This window comes from Vitis vinifera, chromosome 16, assembly GCF_030704535.1.
Source record: "Vitis vinifera cultivar Pinot Noir 40024 chromosome 16, ASM3070453v1".
In the NCBI taxonomy this organism is placed as follows: Eukaryota; Viridiplantae; Streptophyta; class Magnoliopsida; order Vitales; family Vitaceae; genus Vitis; species Vitis vinifera.
The window spans coordinates 26,515,893-26,541,081 of record NC_081820.1 but is presented as its reverse complement, the minus strand read 5'-3'; the positions used below and the strand labels follow the sequence as shown (position 1 = coordinate 26,541,081).

Below are 25,189 nucleotides of genomic sequence, written 5' to 3'. Positions count from 1 at the left end.
TTATTTTTTACCTCATCTCACTATTATTGATTTTCTCTTATATTTATTATTATTTTATTTCATGGTGTTTAAAACTTATGATTTTAATTTAAATTAATGAAAAGTTAAAAACATTACCATTTTAAATAAATTTTTTATTTTAAAATAAGTTTTTTTATTTAAAAATTAATTTTAAAATTTTAAATTAAAATTATTATTTTAATTTAAAATTTAAATTTGAAACTAATTTTTTGATTTTCAAATAAACTTTTAATTTTTAAATAATATATAAATTTTTATTTTTATTTTTATAATTATTTTAAATTTTAATAATTTTTAAATTATATATTTATAATATCACCGGTTTGATCGCTAGTTTGACCAGTGAACTGTGAACCGATAACTTTTCTGGTTAAATGATCGGTCAAGTCCTGAAAACATTATAATTATAGGTGATTGTTTCAAAGATCATTAAGAGCCCATTTGAGAATGATTTAAGTTAAATCGTGTTTAGTTATAGTACTTTTTTGTTGGTAACATTTCCATTGGAAATGTTTTTCAAGAGATTTGTTTGGATATAATTTTTTTAATAAAACATATTTTAATTGTATTTTTGATAATGCATTACATAACAAAACAATTATTTTTGGGAAACTCATCTATCAAGGATCTTCGAAGAGTTATCAAGGGATTGTCGAAGAGTCATTTCAAGAATCATTTCAAGTGATTTTTAAAATTTTAAAAAATATGTCGAACTTCTCATAGTTTTAGAAGTACATTTGAAATGATTTCTTTTTAAAAATTGTTTTTTATTATATAACATAATATCAAAAACTTTATAACTGATTTTTTTAATTTTTAATTTTCATTTAAATTTCCATACTATGTCACTTTCTTACATTTATAGCCATTTGGGTCATTTTTCTCTTTCACAATTGGTGAAAGATTCTTTCTTGTGACATTTCCCTTATTCTTCTTAACACTTTATAGTCTTCTTAAACTTTTTTTTCTATGAGTGCAAGATCTTCATCTTCTTCGTTTTGCTTATCATCTTCATTTTCACGGGTTTAGACTTCAAGACAATACTCCTCTTCCTTTAGTCATCGACTTTTTGATGACTTTGTGTGGTAATTTCATGTGTCATCAACGGGCCAATCAACTCTTCAACTAAGAGTTCAGTGGGATTTTTAGCGTCTTGAATTATTGTCACTTTTGCTTTTCATTACTTAAGAAGAAGACCTTAAGATCTTCATTACCTTTTAAGGTTCGGTATAGATTTTCCCCAATGATTAAAGGTAGTTTATAATGTCTGTAAATCTAATAAACATCTCAACAATTGTTTTATTATCTTTTGTATTAAAAGGGTTCATAACTATGTAAAAGAATATTAATTGTAAACTCTTTAACTTGATTGGTACTTCCATTAGTAATTTTTAAAAGCCTCTAAATATCCTTAATGGATTCACATTGTTAAATATGATTATATTTATTTACATCTATTGTACAATGTAAATGGTACATGACTTTGTCATTCAATCGAGTTTTTCTTTTGTCAAGCTTATCCCATTTTTTTACTAGGTTTTGAAATGGTCACTTCATTTTCAATTTTAGTTGGAATATGTAATCCGGTTTTGATGACTTCCTATAAATTGTTATCAATTGATTTTAGAAATTGAGTCATCTTAGTTTTACAATATGAATAATCAATTCTCAAAAAAAAGGAGGGTCTATTGATTGAAAACTCTTTCATATGAGATAAGTTCGAGGGTTTAGCCATTTACTCTCAGATGAATGAGTCTGCCTTTTTTGTGTCTTGAATCATTAAATGCACCTGTTTCATTAATATATCTCAATGCTTAAGTTTGAAGTCATGCTTGGCATAGATACCTACCCACTTAGTAGACACCCACATCATAGATTCTTATTTGTGATGGATGCAAACAAACTACTAAGTAGTATACTAAAGGTTTGTTTGAGAATGTTTTTGAAAACAAATTTTACAAATAACTCACAAAAGAAAATTCTCAATTGTTTTTAATAATAAAATTCTATTTAAAAACTCAAATATTCAAAACTTTTTTCTTAATTAATTCACTGTGAAAAGTACTATGTACTTACATATGATGCAGAAGTTTCAAAAGTAGTCTTCATATTTTTAATTGTTTCTTAAAATACCTCACATTTATTCTTAAAAAAAAAAAAAGGTTTTAAAACAAGTTTTCCAAAAAAAAAAAAAAAAAAAAAAACCATTTTAATTCAAAAATTTGTCAAATGTGATGCGAATCTTGAAAACCAAAAGATCCTTGGTCCAATGACTCTTTTTTCTTGATTTAGGCACTTAAGGATGGTGGAATCCTTTTAAATGAGTGGGAGCTAAGGTTTCTCTCTTGATGATAGAATAGTCAAGATATCTTGAAGGCCTAAAAAAGGTTATATAAGTTTACCTTAGCCCATTTTGAGCTTGAATAACTTTATCCAACCTATTTAGATCTTAATTTAATTAACTCTATTAAACTCTAATTAATTAAATAACCCATTTCACAAGCTCTTGTGCAACTTTATGTATTTACCAATATGACCTCATACACACATATAAATAAAAAACTCAAATATCCCTTTAAGTGATGTGCCGCTTATGAATATGAGTTCAAACTAGAACCATTAGGACACAAAAAAACAAAGCCTCTCTCAAAATCCAATTCTCAAGTTGACTTAAAATCCCATTAAGGAGAGTCAATTGCACTCTAATGTCCTATGATATTAAATCGTGATAGAATACTCAAATCTATGACTTACTAACGATTGCATGTAAACTCCTTATGAATTGGTGTTCGTAATTTAACAATGTGAACACTATAAACCTCTCGAGCTTACTACTATCATCCTTAGTCTTAGATCCTCCTATTATGTGATCAATTGATATATTATAACTCTTTAAAAGCACATGTTAAACTCCACTTAAAGAATTATTATGATCATAAATTTCGTAATTACATATCCTTAAGATCATCCTTTATGACACATTGTCTCAAACCTAAGGGATATTGTGGTGCCTATCTTGAAAATACTTGTTATCATCTATCTTAATTAATAATGACCTAATCTATAGGGAATATATGACTACCTTAAGGTCTCAACCACTGAAGACTTTAACACTAACTCAATATTATTTTAAGATTGAGAGCCCATGTAGCATAGTAGTTTAATGAATTATGATTATTCAATACTGAATATCATGATTCACTATAGGTGAACAAGTTATCAACTTGCAAGAAACTCATAACTTGGATTTTTCGTATAATTTCTAGTGCACTGAAGTCATGTATAATACAAGTGATGCAAATTCAATTCTCAAGTAAATATTAATGCAAGTAATGGATAGAATAATCAAAACTCAAGTATAACTTTGTTACTACGTGTCTTACTTTTAAAGACTCTTTCCAAACATTTATAAGGTTCTTATCCTCTTGATTTTTTAATAAGGTTGCATCAATTTGATTGCAAGGTGGTTATGATTGTACCTTTTGCACTTGTAGTATCAACCTTACCTCTTTGTAGTGATGATGTTGTGAGAACCTTATCATTCATAGGGTTGATCTTGGTATGCACCTCTTTTGATGTGATGTTAATTCCTCCATTGTTTTTCTCCATTTCCATTCTCACTTTGTTTCCATACCCACTTGAAGACACCTCATTTAGTTAAGATTTAGGTTTAGGTTTAAGCGGGTCTTATACAAACTTGGTGCACATTGACAATGGGTTTGATCCTCCTACCTCTTATGATAGGTTTAAGATCTTATTTTATTGATGTAACTAAAGGCTCCTTGATGCAAAACGGGTTTAGTGTGCATTGAACTCTTTTTGATCAAATTAAGATAACAATGACATATTACTATAAATGGACCAATAATTATCGAATATCATATGTCACAATGAGTATGGAGTGTTAATATAATGGTTGATAGACATAAATCTATTGAGACTTTCCATTGGTTAGATCAAATCAACCGATAATGTTCTAGCTTAGGCCTCTATAGAAAATGGTCTAATGGTTCAATTGTGCACAACAATAATATTACACTCCAATTAGTCTGGTTTTTAACCCTTTAAAAGTTTTTGAAAACATCTTTTAAGGGTTGCATCCGTGATTATCCATGGTACTTTAACTCCACTTTGGGATCACTGTCGCTTATTTTGTATTGATTTCTTCTCAATTTGCTCTATTCCGTTTTCAAGTTCTGACAATTTATCATTTTTGTAACTCACTTTTTATTTTACTATTAACCTTCTATTAATAATGAGTTAATCATATTTTAAAATTAATTTTATAATTTTTTTTTCAAAATAAAAAAAATAATCCTAAGACGTTTATCACTTCTAGGTTTTTTAAGTAGAAGCCTCCAAAAAATTTCGAATAATTTAGCGGGATTGTTGCACAACACGAAATGATGAGAAGAACGACGTCGTTTCAGCGACGACGAACGTGTGAGTTGAAATGGAAGAATTGAATTTCCAACGGTGTCGTTTAGCATGGCTGCAGCCTCCGTGCTATTTCTAAAACTCAAAACGACGTCGGTTTACACTACTCTCAGAAAACAGAAAAAACAAAAAAGTCGCTTTCGGAAGCAAAAAAGGGAGAAAAAGCAAAAACAGAAACACTCCGAACCCCTCCTTCCGGCGATCGTTTCTCCCCTCTACGGAATACCTCGTCAAATGATCCTCTAGGGTTTCCTCTCCATTCATTAACCAGGTTTTTCTCTCTATCTCTAAAACCCCTAACTCTGAATTCGAATTTTTGTTTTCAATTTCTCTATATCTTTGCTACAATTTGATTGCTGCAAGAACCCTAATCTTGAATGTGTTGTCTTCATCTTAACTTATTTGTATTGTTTCTACCATCTGTTTCAGACATGGCTTTTGATTTAAAATGCTGTTGTGTCTGAAATTGCATTTGTTTTGTTTGAAAATTTGTTTTGTGCATATCTCTGCATAGAGCGGTTTGTTGCGAGCGCTTCTATTATTTGAACTCATCAATGTAAGTGTTTGGATAGAATTTAAGTTAAGAAGTCGTAATTTTTGAGTTGTGGATTTTTCAAATTGAGGTTGTTTTAATTAAACCCAATTTTTGACCTGTTTTCTTTTGGTGTTCATTAATTGGCTGCATTGTATCAGAATTGATTCCAAAACATTATGTGGGTAGTTTTCTCTATGGAGTTGTGGAGAGGAACTAGATTTTGAGTTGACATTGTTAACAATCTAGAATCAGGGCCAGTTGTCTAGACATTGTGTTTTGGAGTATATTCCCTATAGAGTTCATTTGCAATGTGCTTGCCTTGGGCGTAAAGTCGATGATTTCCTTTTCACTTAGGCTATGTTTTGTTTCGGAAACATTTGATGGAAAATGCGAGAGAAAGGAAATAGAGAGGAAAAGCATAAGGAAAAAAAAATAAAAAAATGAAGGAAAATAAAAAAAATCGATTTAAAGTGAATAAATTATTTTATATACTAGTTTAAATTCATCTCACTTATTTAGTGTCTGTTTAGATATGCTTCTTGTTTTTATTTTGAAAATTAGAAACCTATATATAAAAGTAGAACATCTTATACAAAAAGTATATATTTAATTGATGTCTTTAAAAATCATTTTTAGAAAATTTTAAAATTTAAGGTAGAAAAAAGTTTTTGATATCTTAATTTTTTTGAACAGTTTTTAAAATTGTTACTCTTTCGATGTAAGTTTCTAAGAGTTCTTGTATCTTATTTAAAGTTACTACTGTTTTCTAATTTTAAAAATAGAAGATAGGAAGCATATCCAAACAGACATTTAACTCTTCTATATAAAAATTAAATAATTTGAAAATACATAAGTTTCCAACTAATTTTAAGTATATATATATATATGTATGTATATATATATTTTTTTTTCCAAAGTAAAACCAAACATAAGAAGGCCATTTTCCTTACCATTTTTTTTTATTCCCTTAGTACTTTCCTAAAACCAATCATAGCATTAATATTTATTCTAAGTCTTGTCTTACTCTTTTTCTTTTTTCTTTTGCTTTCCTCTATTTTGATAGGTAGCATTTTTCCCCTTGTTGGAATTGAACCTAGGGCATCCATGTTCCCAGCCTGACCCCTTGTCACTTGTAGAAGCCCTCAAAATTCGACTCTCTTGTCAAATTCCTACCTAAAATTATGTAATCCTCTCAAAAGGATTTACTAACTTTCCATCTCACATAGTGAAGAAATGGCCCAACCTTCAATGTAGGAAGTTTATTTTCATTTGAAATATGTTCGACATAATCATGAAGTAGCCCATACTTAGGTTCAATAGCTCTCCTCATTGCATTGCTGGACTAAGTGGTCTTAGGATAGCCCTTGTTTACTAGATAATGCTTTAAATAACAAAAAGTTAATAAATGAACACAAACTTTCAAAACAGGTTTCTAGCTGTATATAACAACATATAGGAAGTAAAGGTCAAGTGAGCATGCCACTGTTACATTTGGGGGTTAGACGATACTCTTAACTCTCTACATCACATGTTTTAAGTATAGCTGTTTCACATGGTTTTCTTGTCATCTCTTGTCCCAATGCTAATGTCTCCTTCAGATGACTGAATTTTGGTTGAAACTTGAGGTTTCTGATGGGTTGGTGGGCAATGAAAATTGGATATAGTAATACAAATTATAAAGATTCTTATAATGCATCAAACCATCTGCTCAAAACCACAGTCAACTTCCTGTGAGTTTCGATTACTGGCCTCAGTATCAATTATATTCTAGAATTTGCTAAACAATTCTTGTACACCTTTTCATTATAAGATGTGTTGTATTTTATTTTATTTTATTTTTTGAAAACAGGTAGATTTTCTGACCAATTCCCCCTTCAACAAAACAGATTGAGATTGTCTTCTTCTTTTTTGTTGCTTTATGAGTTGCATAATTGAATACTGATTAATAGATCAACCTCATTATGTGAAGCTGGTAGCATTCTTTTGAGATGTAGCCATCTTTATTTTGGGCAACAAATGGGGCTCAATGCTTAGTAGTTAAATATTCTTGGACCCAAGAATCTTGGCCATTAAAATATGTGAAAAAAACACATAATTAGAAACAACACTTTAATTATCTTGAATGGTTGAAACTTAACAAAGTTATCTAGGATACTATAGTAAAAATTGCAGATGAATTTTATTGATCACCGAGGATGATATACAGGCATCTAGGAAACTAGAAATCAATAACAAGTAAGATTTAGGTGGCGTTTGTATTTTTGGCTTTTTGCTGCAAGCAATTTGCTTTCAAAATTTAGGTTGTTTGTTTTTCTAGTTTTTGATGACTTATTACTGAATTTTTAAAATTTTTGACTAAATAGAAAAAGCATTAAACCCCCCCAAATCAACCCGACGCCCAACAAACCCTAGCCCATCCTCTGCAATGTTGAAAGCCAAGCACGCACAAACAAACGAACCCATCTGCAATAACCTTGAGATTGGAGTCCATGACGTTGGGGTAAAAGGATCGGGAAACGGACTGCGACAGGTTCAACTCAACCAATTGCGAGAACCTCGCAGCCATCTTGCGAAGCATGAGAGGCCCCGCCCTGACACACAACTTCTTCCGCTTGGTGCTCTGCAAATGAAGCCATCTCTTGCAAACCAACCCGACGACCTCCTTTTCCTTGTCGCTCTGCAGTTTCGCCAGAACCGCCCGTCGTTGATGCAAACCCCAGATGCCTCCTCCATCCTCGCCATTGATGACAAAGAAATCTTAGACCCTAACCTCAGGGAGAAGAGAGAAAACAAAACCCTAATTTCGAAATGGTGGATTATGACTAATCGAAACCCTAATCTGCCCTTCGACGGAAGGCCAAAAGGAAGATAAAGAGGAGGAAAGTGGGAGTGAAATTACTAGAATAATGCTTAATATAAAAAGACATTTGAAAATTGAAAAGTATTTAAAAATAATTTGATTTAGGTTTTATCAAGTTATTATTTTTTAGATTATTAAGATTAAATCTTTTATTTTAATTATATAAAGAATAAATATATTAATTATTTTTTATAAGGATGATAATGATAATGTTAAATTATTTATTATAACAATTTTATTATTTTGAATTTTTTAAAAATATGCTAAATTTTTTTTTAATACATTAAAATATTAAGATATTGATATTTAGTATTTAAAAAAACAAACAATTTAATGCTTAATAGAAATAAAATATTAAAAAAACAAACAACTTAATACTTAATAATATTAAGCATTATTTAGTATTAAGTTAAATATAAGTTCTATTTAGAGTTAAGCCAAAAAAACAAACGCCACCTTAGTGCCTGTTTTGATGGTTATACACACACACACACATATATATATATATATGTATATATGTATGTATGTATGTATGTATGTATGTATACATACTTACACACACATAAATTACTTGTCCGTCACTAACACATTTTAAGCGGGACTTGTATTGCTATTGCACACACTTGGATAGTTATAGTGGAGGGAAGCATAGGACTCGTCCATGCCAATTGGAAAATTATTTATTTATTTTTTATAAGATTTTGAAGAATTATTGATGTTGAAATAAGGGCCTAAAAGGATTTAAAATCATTTATCAGTATAGACCAATTAGAACAGTGAAACAAGAAAATTAAATCTGAGCCCAATTCCTGAAGCAAGAGGCAAAAGTTTGGTGATTCTCTGTGGGATATGATTCATACATAAAGGTGAAACTTGTAGTGTAATGTGTTTACATTAAAGTTTGAGATCCCCACCTGTTCTGATGTAACCTCTACTAGGATTCTTCATCATGCTATGTGTTTGGGGGAGAAACAAATTCACTGTTCAAAAGGAAAATCTTTCGAAACGATTTAATGCATTTTCTTTTGCTTTGGGAAAAGATTATTTTGAAACCCTTGAAGATGATAGCAAAAAGAAAATTAAGGAAAAATGCCTTACCTCTGCAGAGCAAGGGTTTTCATTGATCTTCTTGTCTGCCCATCTTTAGATATTGTTGCCACCCCTCCTTACCATAGCTAATCCTTCTCCAGTTATTCTTTAACTTTCAATATAAAAGAAACAAAAATAACTTTCTACAAATGCCTTCTCTGCATCCAGAGTGCTTTATGCATATAATTCAAACCATTTTTTCTTACTTTCTTGTTCTGTTTCTTCTTCAGTCCGTGGCTTGTCAAAACCAGGTGAAGTTGGCTGGCCATACTGGGTCATTCAATTTTTTTGTCAATTGTAGAGTACTGGTCCCAGTTTCATACTGGTCATGCGTGCCAGAGATTAGTGTGTTGATCATATATTTTGAATCCTTGAACACTAATGTTGACTTTGTTATAATTTTGTAATCACTTGAAAACTGATAAGATATGAATATGGCTATGAATTTCACACCCAATAACATTTTGCCTTCTTTGTCATTTTTCGAAGAGTAAATGTAGTATTTTTAGAACTCAGTCATGAATGGTCTTGATAAAGTCGAGTTCTTGCCTATCATTACTAAAGTGATAGGATTTCTTTTTCCTCTCCTTTATTTTTTCTTTGTGGGTTGGTAACTTTCTTCTGTAGTTATATATTGCTTACATATGAATATGTGTATTCAAGTAGATGGCCTTCAAACGGAGTGGAGGAGATAATGTTGAATTTGAGCCTGATCCTGCTACTTGGACAGCCTTGGAGGAGAAATTTTTTATTCAGTTGATGGTTAAAGAGGTTCAGAGAGGAAATAGATCCGCTACAACATTTTCAAGGAAAGGTTGGAAAAGCATAGAGCAAGAATTTCGTGAGAAAACTAACAAGAGGTACAACAACTCTCAATTTAGAAATAAGTTTAATCAACTGAGGACCCGGTACCATGATTTTAGTAGACTTTTGAGAGAATCTGGATTTAGTTGGGATCCTGTGCTGAATACCATCATTGCAAATGAAGCTGTATGGGATTCGTACATTAAGGTGAACCCCTGGTCTTTAAATTTTGGATTCAATGAGTGTATTTCAAACCTATACCTAATAATCTAGCTGTCTAATTCTTAATGTAGGTGAACAAAAGTGCAAAGAGGTTCCGAAAAAAAGGATGTCCTATGTTTAATGAGCTCGGGATCATATTTGGTGATCCAGCACAATGCAAAGTTGTGTTCCCATTGGCTCAGTATCCCTCTGGTAATGAAGAAAAATTGGAACTAGAAGATGCATCAACCAACGCTACTCCATCCGCATTCCCAAGTGACAGTAGCGATGAAAAGGACTATTCCTCACCAAGTTCACGCCGTCGGAGAGAACGATCTCCTACACCAACAAGCCATATTCAAGGGAAGAGGGAGTTCAGGACATTAGAGATGGGTGAAGCTCTGAAGGAGTGGGCAGAGGCTTCAAAGGCAAAGACACCAACCCTGAGCAGATTCGAGGAATCCTCACAATGTAATGCCTTCTCCATTACCAACTGTGTGAGGTGTCTAGAATCAATTGAAGGTGTGGATGGGAGTACCTACATAAAGGCAATCAAGATGTTTAAGGATGTAGACTGGAGGGAGATGTTCATGGCAATGTCTGCTGAGAGAAGATTGGTTTGGTTGGCTAGCTTAGAGTGATATTTTAGTGATATATACTGGGGGAAAAAAGAAGGGGAAGAAAAGAACAGAAAATTGTAATCATGTTTGAAACTGGGTAGTTCTTCCTTTTTGGAACTAGTTCAATTAATGCTGTCTCTTTGTTTTGGTGCTGGTTTGTTTTGACATTTTTGTTTTATTTTTGGTGGAACATGTTTGAGATGCATTTAGTGGGTATACTAAAAATGTTTTTGTAGAAACACTTGGAGCTTGTTTGATAGTGATTTTAGGAAACATTTCTAATCTTTTTAACACTTGAAAATTTTTATCATTTAAGTGTTAAAAAGACTAGAAGTGTTTTTTAAAATCACTGCCAAACACACTCTTAAGAGTCCGTTTGCTAGTGATCTTAAAAAACGTTTTTAATCTTTCTAACACTTGAAATTTTTTGTTATTCAAGTGTTAGAAATGCTAAAAATATTTTTTAAAATCACTTTCAAACGCACTCTTAATAAATTAATTTTTTAAATAATTTCTAAAGAAAACTTTTTCATTAAAAATATTAAAATATATATAGATATATATATATATATCAAAATCAAAATTATTCAATCGGGCAAACCCAAAAAGAAAAAAAAATGCTTAATTACTTACAATAATTTTTATTAAAAAAAATTGTTTTCAAACATTAAAAAAACTTTTATTTTTATTTTTATTTATTTATGTATTTTGCTCAAATTCCCTTTCAAATGGATTATCAAGTTTTGATATTTATAAAAAACAACATTAAAAAACGTGATTAATTTCTATATAAAAAGACTGAAATTAAGGTATCCTTAAATAAAATGTATAAATTTGATAGAATATCAATCTAGATCCTTTTCAGGTATATTTAATTAATTAATTAATTAATTAAAATTTTAATATAATAATGAATATAAGTTATCTAATTTTTAAAAATTAAATTATTTATCAAATTTGTGAAACTTGGATCACTCGGACGAAATTATCCGCGTAACAAGATTTGATCCTTAGCCCACTTACAGCCCAATGGTTCAGAAATTGGGCCTCGGGCTGGCCCAGACTTAGCCCATTGTCATCTGACTGATGCGGTGATGCCAAACTCACGATGTAGATCGCCTTATGCCGATCTTCCACCTACAAATCATTTCCTCTCCAAACGCTGCGTTTCATCGATCTCTAAGTTCAGGTACTGATCCGATCTCTGTTCCCAATTCAATCAATCCAATTTAGGATATATACAATTGTTTGTATTCCGAGAAAATTCTTTAGGTTGGATATAATCTTTTGAATGTTGAGAAAATGAAAGAAAATTTTGAATCGTAGATTTTTCACCCAGGGCTCGAGAATACAGAAAATGGCACTTTACCTAAAAATTGTATGAATCTTTGGCGTAATTGATCTGATATATTTTTTTTCTATTGTTTTTGTCTGTTTTGGATTTTTGGCAGCAAAGAAAGTTGGGGAGGTAACGTAGGATTGGAAATGTGGTTTTCTTTTATTTTCCTTCATTCTCTTGGTGAGGAAAGAGAGGGTTGGATTACATTCTGAGTGCTTCATAACTTGGGAATGCAATTGCTGGAAGTTTTGAAATCTTTTTTTTTTCCCCCTCAGAAATGATTGTTTGTCTTTTAATTAGTGATGAATGTTTAATTTTGATTTCTTGGAGTTCTTTTGTGAACTTTGCTGTATTCATATCTGGATCTGTATGGATTGTTGATGAGATAGAGATCTTGGGGTCTTCATATTATATGTAGATAGAGAATTTCACTGGATGGTGAGAACTAGATTTTGAAGCAAAAAATTGTCCAATGAATGATGGTGAGATTGGGAACTGGATTTTGGAATCTGGGAAAGAGACAAGAAGAGCAACAATTGAAACGAGATCTTTGGATTTTCTGGATCTAAAAATTTTAAAAGTTAAAAGAAATAATTTTTTTTTTGATTAAAAAATTTAAGATTATGAATTAATTTGTTTCAATGCTTTTCTTTTGTGATCTTCACATTTTGATTCTGGTGCAAGTTTGTGTTCTCATTTGTTTTTATTTGAATATTTGGCAAACTGATTCTGATTTGTTCCAGAAATGTTTTGAATTGTGTGTTAAATATGCCTTCATTGCTGAAGTATTTTATGATTATCTATAGATTTGGATGAGGTGGTTGTGCTGAGATTATGTTGGATAGAATTGCATTCAAATATGGATTGGAAAAATTGGGATATATACGTATTATTGGAAATTCTGGATATCAAATTGTTATGCGGTATCAAATTTCTGGAACAGTACTGTACCATTTTATTATTTTATATAGATGACTAAAGTTTTTCTGCTAAGAGTATCTTTGGTCCAGAATTAGACATAGACATGAACATGGATTTAGCACAATGTGTATATGATTGCATTCATGTATGCATGTGGTGTGTGTCTATGTATTTGTGGATCATATTCCATTTTATAATTCTAATCCTTGATTAATAGATCTGTTGTGAGTTGTAGTTCTAGTTTTATTTGCATATTGGCTTGTGTGGGTGTGTATATCAGGAGATTTTTATCTTTCTCTGTTTTTGACACTTTACAGTGTACCTGTTGTGAGAACTCTTGCTTTTGATTTGATGCTGGAGTCTGCTATATGTGCACTCCAAAACTTGTAGCTGTATGGATCTTGGAAGTGGTTGCTAACTGAAATTTCAGATTCGTATGGAGTTTCAGATTCATACACTGCACTGAGCTGGGGTAATTTAACATTGAATGCTTATACTGCATGTGTGATGGATGTAGATGGATTCATATCCACTTGAACATTGTATTTCCATTTATTTATTATTATTTTGCAAACTTGAATTAGATTTGGTGGAATCGAGTCTTGTGTTGGATTTGATATATCCCCCTTTAATATCTGAAGTAGTTGCTGTTGAACAACCAATTTTTCTAAAAGCTTAAGCTTTTAGATTTGGGCCTATAATATATATCATGCACTCTAACACTCTCCCTTGTGTTGTTTGTGTTGTTTGAACTAGTTGAAATTTTAGATCAATGTATCATATCATTAAACATGGGAACCATGCCAAAACCTAAGGTCTTGTTCATCAGTCTAATTCTTTCCTTGAAGATGCCATGTGGGAAGGTTCAGAAAAGCACATTAGCTGCTTTCCTCATTTCACACTTTGAGAACAAGGTTCTTTTAAGAGGGAGGGAGCATACCCTAGCTATAAAAATAAAGGAAGAAGATTTACGAGAGATGATTCAGAATTGCTTAGCAATGGTTGACTGACCTTTATTATAGGAGTACTTTTAGTAATTAATGCATTTATGGAGCAATCCTTTACTCTGTTTCTGATATTTAAGCTAAATGGTACATTTGGAAGGGTACTTTGCCAATGTATTCTCTCAATTTCAGAAATAATATTCTTCCTTTTTCCCCTTTCTTCCCATTTCTCATCATTTGTGCCTGATAGTATCATAATTGTAAGAAGAAAGAGAGCAAGTTTGTTGTCTCGTCTTGATTTTTCTAGAGGTTATGAAAATTGTAAATAATAAAGAAATTGTTAAAAAATGAATTCAGTATGAATGTTACTGTCAATGAATAAATAATGATACTGAAATAACAATTGTAATTTGAAATTTTTTTCTTTGTCTGGCTGTACAATACCCCTTTTTTAGGTCTGTAATTGATGTCGACTTTGTGTATTTTCAAATGAGTCATTGGTTTTTTTTTCTAGTCAATAGCTCAATAGAAGTATTACTGTCAAATAATAAAAGATTAATTAAAACATAAATTTAATATTACCTTTACTACAAATGAATAATAAAAGGTAATGAAAATTGTAAATAATGAAGAAATAATTAAAAAATGAATTGAATATGAGCGTTTCAATCAATGATTAAGTAAATGTAATGAAGTAATGAATTTATTTTGAATTTTTTTCCAGGTTGAGTTATGCAATATCCTATTTTTAGGTTTGCTAATTGATGTGGCTTTGTGTGTTCTCAAATGAGTTATTATTATTTTTCAAGTGAATAGTTGAAGCAAATGTTGTAGTCAAATAATAAAAAATTAAAACTAATATTATCATTATAACAAATTAATAATGGAATAATGAATTTACTATGATGGTTACAAGATCTAGGATATGGGTGAAAGTACGTCATGTTATAGGATATGATATGATATGATATATACTCTTTATAGTTTTTATAGAAATAAATAAATGACATAATGGATATATTTGATAGTTTGAATATATAGATTTAATAAGTGGGATTTGAACAAATATAATTGATATGATGGGAGCATTTTAGGTGAAAGAAAAGTGCACAAACACATTTGAATTATTTAGATGGTATAGATTAATTGTAATTGAGTTGCATAGATTTGATTGCATTGTTTTGGATTGGCTTAGAGTGTAATTGTAGGTTGGTTGAGTTTGAAGTAAGAAAAGGGAAGTTGTTTTTTGTATACTTTGTTCTTTTTTGCTTGCCTGTTTTTGACACTAATTGTATACAATGTGTGTGCCTTGTTGCATCCTCTCCAGGTGAATTCTTCTCTAAATTTATAATGTATATCCTTGTTTGCCTATCCAAAAAAAAAAGGGGGGAAGATGCTATTGTATTTTAAGGTGCTATCTGAATGTAGGGTTAATATCTTTATTAATCTCAATTTAGCTAAGACAAACACTTCATTGTGTTTATATTGTAACTGGTGCTCTTCTTTCATTAGAATGATATAAACACATTTTTTCATGCTGACAAACCTCTCTGGTTTACCACCGTATATATTGCCTTTCTCATCCCATAGGAAGGTATTATTAAAACTCATGGGAAGGTGCTTTTATGCATGGATGCATATTAAGATGTCATCTTCATGGTATTTATTGAGACTTGAAGGATTAGGTCAATAAAGAAGTCATTTTTGGCTGAGGTTGAGATAATAAATTTATAGACTATAGATTTATTGTCATTATTATTATATATAAAAAGGAATAACAAAATTTACTAAGGTATCTTCCAAAATCAATATGCAGAAAAAGGATAAATAGATATAGATGTAGACTAATAATTGTGTAGATTTCTTATCGGAGTGGGTTGGGCTGAATTACTGGACCTATTTGAAACAAGATGGGTCCATTTTTCCCAAAATGCAATTATTGATATTGTAACTCAAAGAGGTTTTGAGCTTTGTGGAGAAGCAGACTTGTCTCTCTCTCTCTCTTTCTCTCTCTCATCTGCTTTGGATGTGGCCTTGGGGCTTGGTTTGAAGAATAAGAGCTCATCTTCCTTCTTTTTTGGGCTCTAGGGATTCCAATTGAAGCTCTGATTTGATCTCTTTCTGATCCAAAACTTCAATTTCACAAATCACATTTTAACTTACCAAAAAATAAAAGAAAAACACATGATTTTCTTGCATTTGATTTGCCTCTCCTAATTGGACCTCTCCCAAGGTTCATATGTCAATTTTCTCTCACCTGTTTGGTTGCCTAGAAAATGCAGGAAAATAAATGACAACAGGATTTGCAAGTTTTTTCCCCAATAATAACCTTCACTTGGCCTTGCCTAATCTACACTAACTATTTTCCGCTTTACGCGTGTTTTTTTTTATGTTCATCATCAAATGTGGAGGAGAAATTGAAGATTTTCTGTTCTGTGTTTTTCTTCTTCTTTTGCAGCAACTAAGGGGAGGATTAACCTCAAGTCTTTTTTGTAAGATCTGTTTTTGAGTTTCATATAATTGTGTTGCTGATCTTGCATCTGATATTGGTTTGTATCATTGATTGTTTTCTGAATTGGATTTGGATTATTATGATATGTGATTCTGAATTGTCACGTTTTGTTTTGCTTTCAAGGTTTTTGATCTGGGAGTTCTGAGTGCTGGATCAAATTGTATTGGTTTGTGGATAGAGAATGGCATGGTTTAGCGGGAAGGTCTCTTTAGGAGGCTTTCCAGATCTGGCTGGGGCCGTGAATAAGCTCAGCGAGAGTGTGAAGAATATTGAAAAGAATTTTGATAGTGCTCTTGGATTTGAAGAAAAGTCTGATCCAGGTGGAGAAGGTAATCTTGTACTATTGGTATTGTTTGATTTCACTCCATGCTTTTGCATTTGATTTGAATTTTATTATGATGCTGAGAATGCTTATTAAATTAAAAGGAAAAGGAACCCTTTTGTTCATCTCTCCATAGTGAATTGCAAGCTGATGTATTAGCTTTATCCTTTTTGTGTATCAAAACTTTGGCTTTCCAATGGTTATTTCAAAAACTTAAAATTAAGATTGGCTAAATTTTCAACAGGTAACTTGAGTTTGGCAGCATCTCTAAAAATGTGCTGCTATTCAAAGAAGGAAAAGAAAAAAAATCCTTAATTTAAGAGGTGAAGTCTAAGAATTTCAATACCTTTGCTTAGGTTGCAAAGGCTTGGACTGCTCACATTACTTAGGTTTCCTATAGAATGACATGGGTTGGTTCACATACCAAAAACTGACCCCCAAACTTCCTATTTATTTTATGTTTTTGTTGAGCATGCTAAGGTCAATCAGATTGAGATTAGAGCAGATTTAGAGGGACTTCCTCTGGGGTCAGGGGGCTTTTGTGTAGAAGCCTCATTTAGTATGGTGGGAGATTGTTTGCTCAGATAAGAGGAAGGGTGGTTTGGGTGTTAGATGTCTCTCTTAGCTTAATAAGACTCTTCTTTGTAAATGGTGTTGACACTTTGCGGATAAAAGGGGGCCTCTTTGGAAACAAGTTATTAGTGAGAAATATGGTGTAGAAGAAGGGGGTGGAGCTCTTGTGAAGTGAGAGGGGAGTATGGGGTGGACCTTTGGAAAGCTATAAGAAAAGAATGGAATCTCTTGAGTAATAGGATTGCTTTTGATGTGGGTAATGGTAGAAGGGTGAGTTTTTGGAAGGATAAGTGGTGTGGTGACGAGACTTTGTGTGTTTCTTTCCCTTCTTTATTTGCTCTCACGACTTCAAAAGAGGCGTGGGTGGTGGATGTATGGGACTACAAAATTGAGGATGATGGTTGGAATCCGAGTTTCTCTAGACCTTTTAATGATTGGAAGGTGGATATTGTGGAGAGTTTCCTTTCAGGAATTCAAGAGAAAAGGGTGTCCCATGACTTGGAAGATAGGGTGCTTTGGATAGTGTCGAAGAGCAGGAAGTTTTCTGTTAAGTCTCTCTATGATGCTTTGGAGCTAGGTGAAGCAGTCCCATTTCCAAGGAGTATCATTTGGAGTTTGTCTTCTCCTCCCAAGGCAGGTTTTTTTCGCTTGGGAAGTAGCGTGAGGAAAGGCCTTAGGAGGGGATAATATTTAGCAAACAGATGTTTTCTTTGCCATGTTGAAGAAGAGACCATTGACCATATTCTACTTCACTTCATTAAAGCTAGGGTGCTGTGACTGTTGCTTTTTGCTCTCGTTGGAGTATCTTGGGTCTTACGCTTGTCGGTTAGAGAGACTCTTCTTGGTTGGCCTAGCTCCTTTGTGGGCAAGAAGCGCAAAAAGGCTTGGAAGGCAACCCCTTTATGTATTTTTTGGACAGTTTGGAAGGGAAAGAATAGACTTGCCTTTGATAACAAGGAGCTGTTGGTACAAAGGCTGAAAAACTCCTTCGTTTGTACTTTTTGGTCTTGGACTAAGTCGTGTATAGGGCTTCTTCATTTAATCAATTTTTTTTGATTGGTTGGGCTCTAGATGAGGGCGGGTGGTGTTTTTTGTCACCTCTCTTTTTGTGTATTCTACTTTTAGGCGTTTTGCCGTATACTTCTTGTATGCTTCGGGACGCCTTTTGGGGGCCCAGTCTTCTAATTCAATTCAATCTTGATTTTATCTATCAAAAAAAAAAAAGTTCATTTAACTGCAAAACTTGCAGGTATGGATGTTTAGTATGTATTGTAGTTCAATTAGGTTGTTTCCATTTTGGGTCTTGGTTCTAAGTTCCTAGTTCTGTTGCATGTATTTGTTTTGTGGAGCTTAATTAGTACGATGGGCTAGGAATTATAGATCAATCATAAGCCTCAACAGTCAACCAGGCTTACCTGAAGGAAATTGTTTTCTCTATGTAATTTGATTTGCCATTCACTATAGGCTTTGGCTTGTCCTCATTAACATTTTATTGTTGTCACGAGTGGTCACTGCTCATAGGAAAGGTGGGGAGACAAAAGTTTCTGTTTGCCCAATGCATGGGTTTAGGCTATATGCAATTAGTTACTTTTAGTATGTTTTCAAAAACATAAAAATCAAGATGCAAATTATATTATACCAACATCAAAAAAGGATTAGGAGCCACCATCCAATGGGACTCTTTGGGTAGACCAATTATAGACTGCATTGTATTTATCATACCTGCTGAGTTGTTTATTAGATTCCTTGAAAAATGTATGACATTTAGTCAGGTTCCTATTAGATTCCTTGAATAATGTATGACATTTAATGAAAAATAGGACTTGGAAATCAGGAATGTTATTCTATCCAATCAAACTAATATTATAAAGTTTTTCGTTTTCATCTTGAGATTCTCTCAAGGTGAGGAATTGGTTTTGTATTTTTTCCTCTTCATTTCTTCTCTTTGGTTATCCTTTATTAGTTGGAACTCGTGTGCTAGTGTTTGCTCTCATTGTGGTATTCTTGATATCCCATTGCTTATATGAAAAGGGTTGTGGATTGACTTAATTTTTGGTTTCCTGTCTATAATGCCAGTATCATCAGGATTATGGCCTTCAGCCATAGCATTTATGGGGCAAAAAGGTTCAGAAGGTACTACTGAATCTTCAGAACAACCTGAATCTTCAGAACAACCTGAATCTTCAGAACGACCTGAATCTTCAGAACGACCTGAATCTTCAGAACAACCTGAATCTTCAGAACAACCTGAATCTTCACAGCTTCCGTCTTCAGCTGGAGAAAAACAAGAGGTGGAGACTGTTGGGTCCACCCATTCTCCTGCTGAAGAAGCTGCACCGGCCAAAGAAGGGAGAGAACCAGTCCAAATAGAAAAGGATCATGTGCATCCAGGCATCTCGGAGGAGGGAACAGATATTGTAATTGCAGACTCCAGAAAGAATGAGTCTGATTCACAATTGGTGTTGGCTGCTCCATCTGAATCCACTGTTGAGAGTGTCGAGTCAATGGATTCCTCTAATTACATCCAACAGGAAGCTAGTTCACACTCTGTGGAAGCCAACTCCCAAGCCGATGAAATTGATCAAGTTGAGGGTAGCATAATTATACCAGATGAATCCCATAAGGTCGCTGATTTGCATGAGAGCACAGGTGAGCAGAAGACAGGGGTGAATGAGATTGTGGATAAAATTTTACCCATTCAAACTGAAGCATCAATTGATAGCAAGGCTGGGATTGGGACTGAGCTCTCTGCTTCACATTCTGCTACTATTAAGGAAACTGAAAGTGCTGGTGAACTCTCTGAGGATCACTTACCTACTACACTTCCTTCATATGTGGCTTCAGAAACAGTTTCTGAGTTGGTTTCTCATGAAAATGATGTAATTGCTAAAGCAGTTGATCCGCAAGCCCATGATTACAACACTGACGTTAAGGAATCAGCATTTGGCTCAGGAACCAATGTGTCTGACTCTGTGGATTCTGCTGTTGAAGTTGAGAAGTTGAAGTTGGAGATGAAGATGCTGGAAACTGCACTCCAGGGGGCTGCAAGACAAGCTCAGGTACATTATTATTTTTTCAACTATCTCATGGAAGGCTAGTCACTTGGTTCCTAAATTGGATATCAGGAAACTAGTTTAACTAACTATTTTGAGTTTCATCCTAGTCTTCCTCAAATTAAATTTAATCTTGAGACTGCTACGAAACAAAGAAGTTTGACATTTAAGGCTCTTGGGAACTTGTTTGAAACTGCCTCTGATGTTGAATTAACAATGTCATTATGCAGCTAAAATGAAGTTATAACTCTATGTGGTGCGATGCACCAGCTAAGTACCTTAAATGGTCTTTTGCAAAGCGTTTTGCTGAAGCCAGTGTTGTATCACTCACCTATTTTTCTTGATGGAGGCGGGATAAGAAGGGGCAAAACTCCTTTGAGGTTAAAAAATATGTGGTTAAAAGTGGATGGTTTTAAAGACTTACTAAGGTGTTGGTGGGTGGTCTCAAGTTTAGTGGGTCTTATAGCTTTATTCTGCCCTCCAAGTTGAAGGCTTTGAAGGCAGATTTGAAGGTGTGGCATCATGAGGTGTTTGACAATATCTCTTTTAAAAAGGAGGCGGCTTTGATAAAGGTGGGCTTTTGGAATGCCAAACAAAGGGAAGACATGCTTAATATGGAAGAGGTTGAAGCTAGTAGGGTGGCTAGGGAGGAGATTAGTGGGCCTTATTGGGCAGAGGCATCGTGAAGGTAGAAATCTTGGGAAATTTGGTTGAGGATGGGGACGAAAACACTAATCATGAAAGGGCAAATGCCTAAGGAAGGAGGACCTTTTTGTCCAGGATTACGGTAAATGGTGGACAGGTGAATGGTAACGTAGTCTCTTATCCAGATCAAGTGAGTGGAGACCAAGTATCAATGGGATGCTGTGGTAGAGTTTGCGTAGGGATGATGTTAAGGCTTTGGAGGTTCCTTTCTTGGAGGAGGAGATTCTATTAGCTTGAATTCAATGAGTGGGGATAAAGCACCACAGTGGGAGGGTTTCATCATGGCATTTTTTAGCACTATTGGTAGTTTGTGAAGCTTGAGGTGATAAGCTTCTCTAGGGAGTTCTATGAGTTCAGATTTTTTGAAAGAAACTTAAATGCCACTTTCTTTGTGTTGATCCCTAAGAAAGGAGGGGTGGAGGAATTCAAAGATTTGAGGTCTATAAGCTTGGTGAGTGGATTGTACAAGTTATTTGCTATGGTTTTGGCAAATAGGTGGAAGAAGGCGGTGGGGTCAATTGTTTCTAATTCTTAGAAAGCTTTGGTTGGGGGGAGGCAAGTTTTGGCTGCGGTTCTAATTGCTAAGGAAGCAATTGACATAAGTCTAGTAGGAAAAATAGACTTGTGATGTTTGTCTAACTTGCAAGCTTGATACCTTAACTTTGATATAACTGGGTGTCCTAGAAGCCAAAGAATTTAGAGTAAAGGATGACCAATTGAAAGTGTTACTGTTTGGAAGAAACAAAAGTATGTAAAAATAACTAGAGCATGAGTTGCTGTGATAAGGTAATAAACTCCATTCACTTCATGCCTTCACCCAATCATCTTCTTTTGAGAGATCCTGAAATATACAATGGGAAGGGAAGAGTGTAATGGAACAATTACAAAAGTTAATTAATGTGCTTAGAAATAAAAGATTCATAGGAAAGTCAATAATGGAAAACTCAGAGGACAATCAGAAGTTAGGAACAGGATAGACAGTTCCTTTTTCAAGTAGAACCATCAGCAACGATAGCAGGTCAATGTGTGGACAAATTAGAAAAGGTAGAAAAAATGGAAGACTTACAAGTCACGTGAGAAGAAGCTCCTGAATCTATAATTCAAGGGGATGAATGGGAGGTAGAAGAATATAAAGTAGTGCTAGTTCCTGAGTGAGCCTAAATAGCAGCTTCTATGGAAACAAATGGCCGACTCACTGGTTGTAGAGGATGATTATACTCTTTTTGTGTAAGCATGATAGGAGCATTAACATTATCAGAGAAGGAAACTGTGGACACAAAAGGGTTCTCCACTTTGTCACACACCACCTGACTTTGCCCAGTTGGTTTACCAAACTTACCCCGACATTCTGCTGACATGTGATTTGTCATGCCATAATACACAAAATATCTCTCTCTTTGACCTGTACCACATACTTCCCCTGAATCTTGGCCTTTACTTGAGCTAGGAGATCCACCTCTCTCATACCCAGTCAAAATAACAAATGTTGCAGCTTCTTGGTTTGCCATTGGAGAGGGTCCACAAAAGAACCCAAACTAACATGCTGGAGGTGAGAGGAGACACTACCTTGAGTAGGTAACTGTTCACCAGAGAGGATATAGTTGTTAGCATATACTTTGCACCTAGACCGAAGACAAACTTTCTATTTTGTACTTCTCGTTGCTTCTGTAACAGATTAACATCATTAGTGAGGAGATGATACACATTGAGTTCCTCCTACATACCTTGTAGCTGTCCATACCACTAAGGAGGTCCTCATTTTGTGTACAAGAAAAGAATTACCTACATAAGTTCATAAATCTCTTAGTATTTTTATCCTGAGAGTACCTTTCCCATAATGCTACTCAAATATGTTTTTCAGTGTTAAAAATAGCAGTAATATGAGATTCTATGCTACTGAAATGATATTCTTCTTCTGCATGCATATCATTAATGCAAAACATACTTGTAACCATGGAGAATGTTGATTTGGCAAGGGTGCTTGAAAACCTGTGAAAATGGGTTCATCCTTTCATCCATCTCAACCTTTTTTGTTCTGTTTTGGAATGGTCATAGACATAGACTACCAGTTAGCCTCTCCATATGGATATCCCATGTTTTTTTGGACTCTAGATCTCACCTACCCCACCTTGTCAATTATTTTGTATCTTTTGGTTCTTATTGCCTTCAATTTATGTCTCCTTTGGGAACTTCAAGGAGGTTTATTTTACAACATTCATGTTTCGTTTATCAGATTTCTTTGTATCTTGAAATTCAGTCATTTTGATATTTTCCAGGCAAAAGCTGATGAAATTGCAAAGCTGATGAATGAAAATGAGCAGCTAAAAATTGTAAATGAGGATTTGAAGGTAAGAATGGTGCTTTGAAGGTTTTTATTTATTTAACATTTTGGGGTTTGTGTTTGTGTTTGGTAAGATATGCTAATGGCACTAATATATATCTTCATAATAACTGATACTCTTATCCGTTTTCATTGTTTTGGTGTCTATATATCTTCGGCTATTATCTTTCACTTAATAAATTTACCTACCACTTGATTGATGTGATCTAATTGCTATTCATACCCTTTTGATCTACACATTGCATACCAATTGAGCTGAACAATATTGAGAGGAGCACCTTAAAGGCTGTGGTACAAGAGGCCCAAAAAAAGGGATAGAAATAAATTAGTTTCCAAAGTGTCTCTGAAGTCTTCCACTTGTCCTAAATTATCTTTGCATTTCTTTCCTACACACTCTTCCCCTCTTAAATCCCTTACGGCACATTGAAGGATGCTTTGATAGGAACCATCCTTTGGTTGATAAAGGCAAGCTTCTTCTTTGCACCTGTTGAAATCATAACTTGCTGTGCTTGGTTATATCTTTCACTTCAGAAAAATTTCTTTGTTTTGTTAACTAATGTGGAGCACTTAGCCCCCCTCTCTCATTTTTACTACTAATACATACATTAGTACTGTGATATGATTGTTTTCTAACTACTGAGAATTGTGTAACAGAGAAAATCCAATGAAGCAGAAACTGAGTCTCTGCGAGAGGAATACCATCAAAGAGTAGCAGCTCTTGAAAGGAAGGTATGGTTTTTTATGCATTTTTTTTAATCATGTTCTATTGGATTCTCTGGCCATGGGGTTGAACTTTGACCCCATTTTCAAGGGTTCAAACATTGATATGATATCTGGTGGTGTTTTTCTGCCCTTTTTGCTTCAGTTTGTTTTAGGTATTAATTAGCTAATATTCTGGATTTATCAATTTTCGGTTGTACTAATGATTATTGGTCATGCTTAAGGTGCATTACCTAATCATGGATGAAAATATTAGTAAACACAGATATATTGGTACTTGGATTTTATTGATATATCGAAAATATCAGTAAAATATCGGTGGATATTTTAATAAAAATATTAGTGGGACGAAAATTATTAAAAATTCATGAAAATGTTTAGAAAAACATAAAAAAAATGATAAAATAAGCAAGAATGCACATATTAAAGTTATTTTGTAAGTATAATTGATATAGGTATTGTGACATCCCACATCGAATAGAGTGGAAAGTTCTTGACGCTATATAAGTATGAACTCCTCTTAACCCTGTGGACGCGTTTTAAAGCTGTGAGGACCCTTTTGGGTCCAAAGCGGACAATATCTACAGGGTTGAGAGCGGGTCATTACAAATGGTATCAGAGCCAATCCCTGACCTTGGTGTGGAGGTTTGTTTGGCCTCGTAGGAGGTGTTTGTTTGTTTGGCCTCGTAATCCCGCCAATTCCTTACCTCGGTGTGGAGGTTTGTTAGGCCTCGTAGGGGGTGTTTGTTTGTTTGGCCGCGTAATCCCATGGGAGACAACGAGGACATTGTGTCTGCATGGGGGGGTGTTTGTGACATCTCACATCGAATAGAGGGGAAAGTTCTTGACGCTATATAAGTATGGACTCTTCTTAACCCTATAAATGCGTTTTAAAGCCGTGAGGGCCCTTTTGGGTCCAAAGCGAACAGTATATACACGGTTGAGAGCAGGTCGTTATAGGTATGATGAAAGATAATGTTTATCAAATTTTTTAAGAAAAAATTACTTAAATTCTTTTAATATATTTATGTTCATTTATTTTAAAAATTAAAAACTACTTTTATTAAAACATATTTTATTATATTTTAAATAAAAAATTAAGTTTATTTACATAAAATATTTTATTTGAGGTTTAATTTCTAAAATTTTATTACAAATTTGTGGTGACAATTTTTTGCTATTAACATTAATT

At 33.5% G+C, this 25,189-nt stretch overlaps 2 protein-coding genes across 12 annotated transcripts in view; both read left to right on the top strand.

Moving 5' to 3' along the window:
• Positions 1-4,568: 4,568 nt before the first annotated feature.
• LOC100250341 (golgin candidate 5) overlaps positions 4,569-25,189 on the top strand; it is a 100,319-nt gene continuing 79,698 nt past the window's right edge. For 3 of the 11 annotated variants that reach the window (XM_059733843.1, XM_010664652.3, XM_019226134.1), the window contains exons 1-6: positions 11,639-11,756; positions 13,145-13,299; positions 16,407-16,612; positions 19,255-20,237; positions 23,213-23,284; positions 23,932-24,006. In XM_059733843.1, the coding sequence (XP_059589826.1) occupies positions 16,465-16,612; positions 19,255-20,237; positions 23,213-23,284; positions 23,932-24,006 (1,278 nt within the window). In that variant the 5' untranslated portion in view covers positions 11,639-11,756; positions 13,145-13,299; positions 16,407-16,464. Of the gene's footprint in view, positions 4,730-11,622; positions 11,757-11,784; positions 11,946-12,018; positions 12,036-13,144; positions 13,300-16,229; positions 16,321-16,406; positions 16,613-19,254; positions 20,238-23,212; positions 23,285-23,931; positions 24,007-25,189 lie in introns of those variants that run through there. The other 8 variants (XM_010664655.3, XM_010664653.3, XM_010664654.3 and 5 more) reach the window with 8 other exon arrangements.
• LOC132255336 (L10-interacting MYB domain-containing protein-like) lies at positions 9,609-10,588 on the top strand. Its single transcript, XM_059743435.1, has 2 exons — positions 9,609-9,953; positions 10,040-10,588. The coding sequence occupies exons 1-2, from the start codon at positions 9,609-9,611 to the stop codon at positions 10,586-10,588; spliced, it is 894 nt and encodes a 297-aa protein (XP_059599418.1).

Bases quoted from the DNA above. Each gene is read 5' to 3' on its own strand.
- LOC132255336 (XM_059743435.1), top strand. From the start codon at position 9,609: ATGGCCTTCAAACGGAGTGGAGGAGATAATGTTGAATTTGAGCCTGAT. The intron at 9,954-10,039 runs GTGAACCCCTGG...TTCTTAATGTAG, and splicing joins TATGGGATTCGTACATTAAG to GTGAACAAAAGTGCAAAGAG.